The sequence below is a fragment of the Culex pipiens genome, chromosome 2, assembly GCF_016801865.2.
Source record: "Culex pipiens pallens isolate TS chromosome 2, TS_CPP_V2, whole genome shotgun sequence".
In the NCBI taxonomy this organism is placed as follows: domain Eukaryota; kingdom Metazoa; phylum Arthropoda; class Insecta; order Diptera; family Culicidae; genus Culex; species Culex pipiens.
This window is the reverse complement of record NC_068938.1, coordinates 12,233,707-12,244,107: the sequence shown is the minus strand read 5'-3', so window position 1 is coordinate 12,244,107 and position 10,401 is coordinate 12,233,707. Positions and strand designations below refer to the sequence as shown.

Here is a 10,401-nt window from a genome sequence, read left to right as displayed (position 1 = left end):
AAATTATAAAATTATAAAATTATAAAATTATAAAATTATAAAATTATAAAATTATAAAATTATAAAATTATAAAATTATAAAATTATAAAATTATAAAATTATAAAATTATAAAATTATAAAATTATAAAATTATAAAATTATAAAATTATAAAATTATAAAATTATAAAATTATAAAATTATAAAATTATAAAATTATAAAATTATAAAATTATAAAATTATAAAATTATAAAATTATAAAATTATAAAATTATAAAATTATAAAATTATAAAATTATAAAATTATAAAATTATAAAATTATAAAATTATAAAATTATAAAATTATAAAATTATAAAATTATAAAATTATAAAATTATAAAATTATAAAATTATAAAATTATAAAATTATAAAATTATAAAATTATAAAATTATAAAATTATAAAATTATAAAATTATAAAAATATAAAATTATAAAATTATAAAATTTGGACAAGAAAAGTGTACTGGCCATATATTCGGATTTTGGCCGGAACCTTGGAACCGGTTCCGGGTGGCCACAGTCGGTCCGATTGGCAATGGGTTAGTCTTTTTGAACTTGTGATACAATTTCATAAACATAGACATGTCTCATGCCCACTTTGGACAAAAAAGTGTACTGGCCATATATTCGGATTATGACCGGAACCCTGGAACCGGTCCCAGGTTACTGACCGGGTTCCCCGTGTCCAACATGGTTCTAGTTCAATAAAATGGCCTTCGTTTGACTGCAGATGATAAAATTTCATAGTATTTCACTCGTTTTCAACTTTTTTGGATGGTTTTTGTAATCAGAAAAATGACCAGGCTAGCGTAGCCCCAATCTGGCCCTGGGAAATCCGGAATATCTCCGGCCAGGGAACCGGAATCCGGATTTTAGCGATTGCATCATGTTCCGTATTAAAATCCTGAGCGAACAAGCCCAAAACATCGAAAATTGGTTGTGTTTGAGCCAAGATATGATTTTTTGAATATTAAATTTCCACGTGGTACTTAAAGGGTTAAAAAAATCGAAAAACTACAAATATTTCATTAAAATCAAACTTTCGGTGGCTACATCTTGAATACGAAGCCCTTTATCAAAAAATCTGTAAAATACTTTTTGATTGCAAACTGAATTATTGTTTATTAGAAAACCCCCGGTCTAATCATCTAATCATCGCCCTTTTAGGCTGCAAAATATTGAAAAACACCTCTTTTTTCGCATGTTCAAAAAAATAAGGGGTCGTACCGCCCCTCCAACACGAGGTATCAAAAAACGGACCTCGGATTCACGATCAAGGACAAAAGTTACCCCTTAGGACAAAGTTTCACGCAAATCGAAAAGGGGTCGGGGCAACTGCTGTGTGAGTTGGCGGAGAATTACCCGTTTCCGATTTTGGTAGAGAATTGCTAAAATGATTAATGTTATTTAATGTCTATGGGCAAACGATTCCCATTTTTGTTAATACAGTGTTTACTCAATTATTTGAAGTCGTCAGACAAAACGAAACTTCGAATTGTTGAATCAGGAAAAAAGTCAATGCTCTAAGCTGGTAAGTAAATTTTAAATCCAAGTAATTCACCACTCAAATTTAACTAGACAGATCACAGAACTTGAATTTCATGTTTAACCAAGAAAATTAAATTATGAAAAAAATTGTCCATGTTATGTTTACGAAACAAATTTTAGAGCGAGTTTGAATCTAATATTTTGGAGGAGAGGCTCAATTTTTGAACATTAAAAAAGGTACATGTTTTTCAATAATTTACAGTGATGGCTTGGAAATTTGGTGTCAATGGACTTTAAAGTTAAACTGGACGTCCGATTTAGTGGTGTTCTCAAAATTTCGAAAAATACGCACTTTCCATCGAAAAAAAACTAAACACAAAAAAAGTTAAAAACTAAGAACTATTCATTTCATAAGAAATTCCATGTACATTTCATATCTGCAATATCATTTTTTCTGCAATATCTGCAATTTCAAATAAAAATCGTAAACAATCAAAATTTTATTTAATAAATATTAACTTTATAAAAGTTTTGAATGTACAAAATATTTAACAACAAATATTTATCAATTTATCTTTTATTGGCAATTTGGAATCACAGTCTGTTTGTTTCGTTTTTCTGTTTCTTGTTTTTTTCTAAAAAATTAAAAATACATATAAAAAAGTCTCATTTTGTTATATTTGTCCTATTTTCACCGAAATGTCGATTCCTTTTTTTGAAATAAAAAAAATATTTTTTTACAAACCATGTTTATCGAACCAATTCATTCCCAACTATATTCTTTAAAAAAATCTATTTCACTTTTTTACAACCAAATCTTAATTTACAGAACAATATGATATTTTTCTCAATTTCATGAAAGACGGGACAAAACCTGAAAACTACCGGGATTCGGGAATTCCTGGTTTTAGGAAAATCCCGAGAGCTAAAATTCCTCTGAATGGCGCAAGTCAATATTTGCTTAATTTTCTTTATGCTCGAGATATCTTCATTTTAAAATGTAACATTTTCAAGAGAAAAGAGCATGGTATCACCGTAACGCAATTCGAAAATTAAACAGCTGTTTGGTTTTCCAAGTATTTTTTCCCGCTTCCGCTTTTTTTTTTTCTAAATGTGCGATATCGAAACATCAATTTTTGGTAATAGGATTATTTCTATAAGTTTAAATAATTATTTTACAAAGAAACTTCAAACATGAGCAGACTCATACCATTTAGTAACAAGTGACATAAACAAGTGTCCAAAAACAAACTCAAAAGTCAATCTAATTTCAAATTGTTTCCACTCTCGAAAACCCATTCGTGATCGACATCTTTTCGCTGCACCATTCCACATTCGAAAAGTCAACCCCTTCTGCGTTCCATGGCTATGAAAAACTAATCAACTTGGGGTCGTTTTCCGTTTCACAGCACTAAAACTATCGCTACACAAGCTCGAATTCAGTACCTGCTCGTCAACGGTAATGGAGTAGGACAAAAGCCCCCTCACCTCTGTTTCCCTCCCCGCAATGACGCGAAGACCGACGACAAATCACAATGTTGCAACTCTGGCGGTTAAGTCCCTTTCAGGGTGCCTTTGTTTACCGCGCCAACTTTTAAACCGGACTTTACGCCGACGATGAAGCCATTTTGACGGCGTTGACGACAATGTCAGGACTTGTTGTGTTCGCCGGAACTCACACACGGTTGTGAAGCACTTTCGTCATCAACTTTGGCGAGATTTTACAGCGAGAAGCGGTGAGGAGGTTGTAACATTGCCCAAGTTGTTCGACCAAGCGAAAACCAGGTGAAACCGAAACTTAAGGTGAGGCCAGCTATTTCGAAACGAGCCATGAATCAACGGGACATTTCAGCAGCCATTCGTCGGCACTCGACTCTTTTGCCAACTGGAGCGAAAAGTGTGCCGAAAGGATCTGCTCGTGTACAACGCCCGCCCACCCATCGGTGAGGAAAAAGCAGCTGCCAACAGCTCCTCTAAAGCGGGTGCCACTCGCGCGGTGGGAGGATTCGTGAACGTTTCGGGAAATTTTTCGAGGGTGCCAAACTTCGTTTGAAGTGGTAATTCTTGGGAATTGAAATTACGAATGGAGAGAGGTTTTCCAAATTAAAGCGTTTGGGATGAAGGTTATGAGTTGCGAGATAAGCGATGGCATTTAAAGGTTACGATTGAGGCAATGATTTAATTTCTGAATTTATCAATTTTATTTCAAGCTTGAACTCCACTCAATTTACCACCTCTTTAAACAATTTCTATAAAATAGTTGCCTCTGGATAAATAAAACACGAAATATTTAGATATGCTAAGAAGATTTTTTTTTTAAATTGCAAAAAAAAAACCTAACCGATAACTTATTTCCTTATTTCCAACAGGAAAATTCTTTTCTAACTAAGTTTGAAATAACTTATCACTTTCCAAATTGCCTCCAATTTGATGAGCAAATTTGCTCGAAACCTTACTTCTTCCAGCCTATCCAAATCGTCGATGGCAAGCTTTATCGCCAAAAGTTTCTACAGTATCACTTTAAATTCAAGCGGGAAAACTTTTACGAACCTTCCCCGAACAGACCCAACGCTCGCAGCTTCTGAAAAACTGCAGAAGAACCGACGGCGCGAAGCAAAAAGGACTCGACGCCTTCCCAGAAAACCCCGAGTGGCTGTGGACCAGACCGACCACCCCACTCCTACTCCTCTTTGTCATAGAGCAATAGTAGTGTGTCGTAGTCGTCGTTTCTCGTTTGCTTCTAAATCTATCCATAAAAGTCTCGTCCTGGAAAGGTGTATCGTCATCGTCATCGTCCTCTTGTAGGCTGTGAGGTACACTGGGTTGCAAAAATATTTCAACTTTTCAACTTTTCAACAACTTTTCAATTTGACAATTTTGACAATTTTGACAATTTTGACAATATTGACAAATTTGACAATTTTGAAAATTTTGACAATTTTGACAATTTTGACAATTTTGACAATTTTGACAATTTTGACAATTTTGACAATTTTGACAATTTTGACAATTTTGACAATTTTGACAATTTTGACAATTTTGACAATTTTGACAATTTTGACAATTTTGACAATTTTGACAATTTTGACAATTTTGACAATTTTGACAATTTTGACAATTTTGACAATTTTGACAATTTTGACAATTTTGACAATTTTGACAATTTTGACAATTTTGACAATTTTGACAATTTTGACAATTTTGACAATTTTGACAATTTTGACAATTTTGACAATTTTGACAATTTTGACAATTTTGACAATTTTGACAATTTTGACAATTTTGACAATTTTGACAATTTTGACAATTTTGACAATTTTGACAATTTTGACAATTTTGACAATTTTGACAATTTTGACAATTTTGACAATTTTGACAATTTTGACAATTTTGACAATTTTGACAATTTTGACAATTTTGACAATTTTGACAATTTTGACAATTTTGACAATTTTGACAATATTGACAAATTTGACAATTTTGAAAATTTTGACAATTTTGTCAATTTTGACAATTTTGACAATTTTGACAATTTTGACAATTTTGACAATTTTGACAATTTTGACAATTTTGACAATTTTGACAATTTTGACAATTTTGACAATTTTGACAATTTTGACAATTTTGACAATTTTGACAATTTTGACAATTTTGACAATTTTGACAATTTTGACAATTTTGACAATTTTGACAATTTTGACAATTTTGACAATTTTGACAATTTTGACAATTTTGACAATTTTGACAATTTTGACAATTTTGACAATTTTGACAATTTTGACAATTTTGACAATTTTGACAATTTTGACAATTTTGACAATTTTGACAATTTTGACAATTTTGACAATTTTGACAATTTTGACAATTTTGACAATTTTGACAATTTTGACAATTTTGACAATTTTGACAATTTTGACAATTTTGACAATTTTGACAATTTTGACAATTTTGACAATTTTGACAATTTTGACAATTTTGACAATTTTGACTGTTCCTCGATAAATCAGAATTCAGCGGACTGTATTTTCTCGGTTTCGAATTTGGCGGAAGAGACACAAAACACACGTCTTTCCGCTCCGTTTTCTGGTCAACAACTTGACGTTTAATAACAAGACTCTGTACAAAATAGGTGGCGATAAAAACGGAATCAAGGTTATTTACACATAAGGTGGTCACAACAAAATCTCGCCGAACATCCTCCCCCATTGTTGAAACAATTCAACAATTCATCTCCAACTATCCTCGTGTTGAAACGCCGCAGAAAGAGCTCGCCGTCACAGGTGTTCGAATCGGCAGCGCACCGCCGACGATCCAGCCAAACTCAGTCTCTCTGAGCGAGGGCAAGTTCTCCGACAGTGTAATCTTTCCATCCTTGACCAAATCCCAGAACAACTCAGCTCCCAAGAGCATGTCGACTCGACCGCTGTGGTTGAAGTTGGGATCCGCAAGCTCGACGTTAGATGGCAGGTTCCACCCAGCAACGTCGATCATCTTCGCCGGCACGTCGCCAGTGATCTTAGGCGCCACCAGCAACTCGAGGTCGGCCGCGTAGTCGCCAACGCGAGACTTGACCGTCGCACGGACCAGGTGACTTATTCTCGTCGTGTCTTCGTTCAGACCACTTACCTCACAGTTGACGCGTTTTCTATTGACCGCCAGAAGATTGGCGAATCTTTCGGTAACAAAGTGGTTTTGCGAGCAGGAATCGATCAACGTCCGGCACAGGTGTGGCACGCCATTTTCACCGTATACCTGGACTACGGCTGTCGGCAGCATGGCCAGTTTCTTCGTTGTAGCGCAGCACGTAGGACCTCGTCCAAAGTGCCGCCGCTGTTTCGGGTTCGCCGCATCCGCCGCCGTCGAATTCGGAACGATCTCCGGCTTCCTCGGGCTATCCTTGTGCAACATAGTGTGATGCCGCTTCTTGCACCTCTCGCACGAGTTTGTTGATGTGCACTCGCCTGCGCGATGCCCCCTCTTGGTGCAATTAAAGCACAGTCCATGCTTCCGTAGCTGGCTGAACCTTTCGTTGACGCTCCTCGATTTGAACTGCTCGCAATCCTTGATCTCGTGCTGCTGGTTGCAAGTGTAACACTTCGCTCCGCTCGCGACCACCAGGGCGACCGATCGTTGTGGATTGACGTTGGTCTCACCGTACGGTTCCACTCTTTCGAGGACACGGCATCTCTCCTTCAGGAACGTGATGGTGGCTGCGTACGTCGGAAGCACTCCGACTTTCTGTTCCGCCTCCCAGGCTTTCCGCGTGTCCCGATCCATCCTGGACGCCAGCAGGTTCAAAAGCATCTGCTCCCCCAGTCCGTTGACCGGAAGCTGCAGCGACTTCAGTCCCTCAACGTGTTTCCCACATGTGTCGATCAGCTTGCGGAGCTCGGCTGCGTTGTCGCGGGAGATCTTGGGCAAAGCGAAGACAACGTCGATGTGCCGATCGATGATCACACGCTTGTCTCCGTACAGCTCTTCGAGAACGGCCCACGCCGCCTCATAGTCGTTGTTATTGACTATGTCCTGGTCAATCACACCGGCAGCCTTTCCGACTAGCGAGTCTCGCAGGTGGTAAAGCTTGATCGCCGGAGCCTCAGCCGTATATCGTGCCATGACGTGCTGAAACATCGACTTGAACGAGAGCCACGTCTCGTACGTCCCGTCGAACTTTGGCAAAGGCACGTTCAGCGGCGGAAGGTAATGCGGCGTAGCAGCCGGAACGTTCGTTGCGTTCAGCCCTGGCTTCTCTAGATCCTCAACCAAACCTTTGAGCTTCACAGTCAGTCCGCGGCGCAGCGCCTCGAACTCGAGCTCGCACTTCTCATGTTTCGCCTGTTCTTCCACCGCGAGTGCCATTCCATAAATTTTCTCCTGGTACTCACCGAACTTGACAAAAGCGCTCTCCACGTTGCTCAGCTGATGCTTCACGAAGTGCACGTTCCGCAGATTCTCGTTCGGCGCCGCTGCACTCGTCTTTAAATCCGCCTGCACCCGCTTCAACCTCCTTTCCACAGCATCTCGCTGACGCACAAGAGCTTTCAGCTGCTCCTCCATCTTGCGGGCGTCTTCCTTCTTCCGCTGCTCCAGCAACTGCTTGCAGATTGGCGTCACTTCCTCCTTCTCACCCCCGTTGCCGGCTTCTTCTTCAGACACTTCTTTCTGGCACTCTTCGAATTACACAGCCCCTCTTCCACTAGATGCTATGCCCCGCGCCGGAAGTTTCCAACACGCTCACTGCTGTCACACACACACAAACCCTTGGCTGGTGTTTTCGGTTCGGTTTCCACCGTCAAATGTCACCTTCAGACCACTCTCCAGTCGTCCGGCCGCACTTTTTCACTCCCGGACACTCCGCCCGATGCTTTCCTTCAGAAAGGCCGCTTCCCGAACCACTCTCCAGCCGTCCGGTCACAGTCTTTCAAAGTTCAATCACTTTTTCTTAGCAGCGTGGGTGCTACGCCCCGCGCTTCACACACACACGCGGACACTTCGACCGCGAATGTTCGAGTTCCCACTCCGGCAACCCGTCGCTTCATACCACGGATCACTGCTCCAGCAATCCGGCCATGAAGGACCAAAATGTTCCTCGATAAATCAGAATTCAGCGGACTGTATTTTCTTCGTTTCAAATTTGGCGGAAGAGACACAAAACACACGTCTTTCCGCTCCGTTTTCTGGTCAACAACTTGACGTTTAATAACAAGACTCTGTACAAAATAGGTGGCGATAAAAACGGAATCAAGGTTATTTACACATAAGGTGGTCACAACAAAATCTCGCCGAACATTGACAATTTTGACAATTTTGACAATTTTGACAATTTTGACAATTTTGACAATTTTGACAATTTTGACAATATTGACAAATTTGACAATTTTGAAAATTTTGACAATTTTGTCAATTTTGACAATTTTGACAATTTTGACAATTTTGACAATTTTGACAATTTTGACAATTTTGACAATTTTGACAATTTTGAAAATTTTGACAATTTTGACAATTTTGACAATTTTGACAATTTTGACAATTTTGACAATTTTGACAACTTTTCAACTTTTCAACTTTTGACAATTTTGACAATTTTGACAATTTTGACAATTTTGACAATTTTGACAATTTTGACAATTTTGACAATTTTGACAATTTTGACAATTTTGACAATTTTGACAATTTTGACAATTTTGACAATTTTGACAATTTTGACAATTTTGACAATTTTGACAATTTTGACAATTTTGACAATTTTGACAATTTTGACAATTTTGACAATTTTGACAATTTTGACAATTTTGACAATTTTGACAATTTTGACAATTTTGACAATTTTGACAATTTTGACAATTTTGACAATTTTGACAATTTTGACAATTTTGACAATTTTGACAATTTTGACAATTTTGACAATTTTGACAATTTTGACAATTTTGACAATTTTGACAATTTTGACAATTTTGACAATTTTGACAATTTTGAAAATTTTGCCAATTTTGACAATTTTGACAATTTTGACAATTTTGACAATTTTGACAATTTTGACAATTTTGACAATTTTGACAATTTTGACAATTTTGACAATTTTGACAATTTTGACAATTTTGACCATTTTGACAATTTTGACAATTTTGACAATTTTGACAATTTTGACAATTTTGACAATTTTGACAATTTTGACAATTTTGACAATTTTGACAATTTTGACAATTTTGACAATTTTGACAATTTTGACAATTTTGTCAATTTTGACAATTTTGACAATTTTGACAATTTTGACAGTTTTGTAATTTTTTTCAATGTTGACAATTTTGTAATTTTTTTCCGAATTTGCCACCCAGTGCCCTCCAACGGTGTCGAGCCGCACCGTGGAAACGGTCATGCCATCGTCGTCATCACCGCCGTCGCCATTCTGGCTTTTCTGGTCCCAGCGGTGTTCCGATGAAGTAAACGGTAATGATAAACATTTTACGGGCTGGCGTCGGATAAACGGTAGGTGTGGTGTGTGCTCCTACTCGAGAGTGCAGGAAGGTGAATCTATCCGAAGGCGCCAATATGCTGCTTTTCTCACCTGAACTCACCTGTAAGAGTGAGATCGGTGAAGAATGGTTGATACCGCAAGCGGCCATCGGGGAACTTGAAGGTCGACCGGAGATTTTTATCGCCCCAAGAGGGGCTTGAAAAGTTGTCCGAACACAATGTTTGGGATTGGGCTCAGCCCGAAATTATCGACGGATGGAGGAAATTGAGAAAGCGGTACTTATCTGCTGTATGAAGTGGGATTGTGTAAGGAGCCCAAATGTTTGTCGAAAGTATCGTAAAATGCTGGTAGGAATTTTTGTTGCTTCCTCAACTGTCTAATTGGAATAAAAAATAGTGTTCGTTTTAAGGGTTAAGATTAAAGTTAGGACGTTCTAAATGATTTGAAGATTTTTTTTTCGAAATTGCCATCTGAACAATTGCTCTTCAATTCAGATTATAAAAATCATTTAAACTGTGTTATTTTTTCTCCTTCAGCAAACCCTCTTTTTAACACAGTCGACATCAGAGAACACATATATTACAGCCATTACGCTCCCTGAGATATCATGTTTTACGACCAAAAAAAAAAGTTTGTAAAAAAGTTGACATCCGCACTCTCTTCCATTGTTGAAACAATTCGATTCCCACGAATAACCATGGTACCATGGCCGTGGGCTTTCAACCATTCCCCCCTCCTTTCTGGCGCCAGCGACATTCCTTCAACTTTTGCAGTAAATTTTCGAGTGAAAAAAAAATCATCTAAACTCGAGCCATAACTCACATTTTCCGTTAATCTCTTTTGCACCCCTTCTGAAGCGTTTTTGCCCAGAAATTCAAACTTTTGTACATGGACAAAAAAAGATGAAATAGAACA

At 37.7% G+C, this 10,401-nt stretch overlaps 1 protein-coding gene across 1 annotated transcript; it reads right to left on the bottom strand.

Moving 5' to 3' along the window:
- Window positions 1–5,747: 5,747 nt before the first annotated feature.
- Window positions 5,748–9,634, bottom strand: LOC128093091 (uncharacterized). Its single transcript, XM_052708719.1, has 2 exons — window positions 9,587–9,634; window positions 5,748–7,679 (listed from the first exon to the last, which is right to left on the bottom strand). Exons 1-2 carry the CDS (start codon window positions 9,632–9,634, stop codon window positions 5,748–5,750), a joined length of 1,980 nt encoding a protein of 659 aa, XP_052564679.1.
- Window positions 9,635–10,401: the final 767 nt, after the last annotated feature.

Bases quoted from the DNA above. Each gene is read 5' to 3' on its own strand.
- LOC128093091 (XM_052708719.1), bottom strand. From the start codon at position 9,634: ATGGCCGCTTGCGGTATCAACCATTCTTCACCGATCTCACTCTTACAG. The intron at 7,680-9,586 runs GTGAGTTCAGGT...TAATTCGAAGAG, and splicing joins CACCGATCTCACTCTTACAG to TGCCAGAAAGAAGTGTCTGA.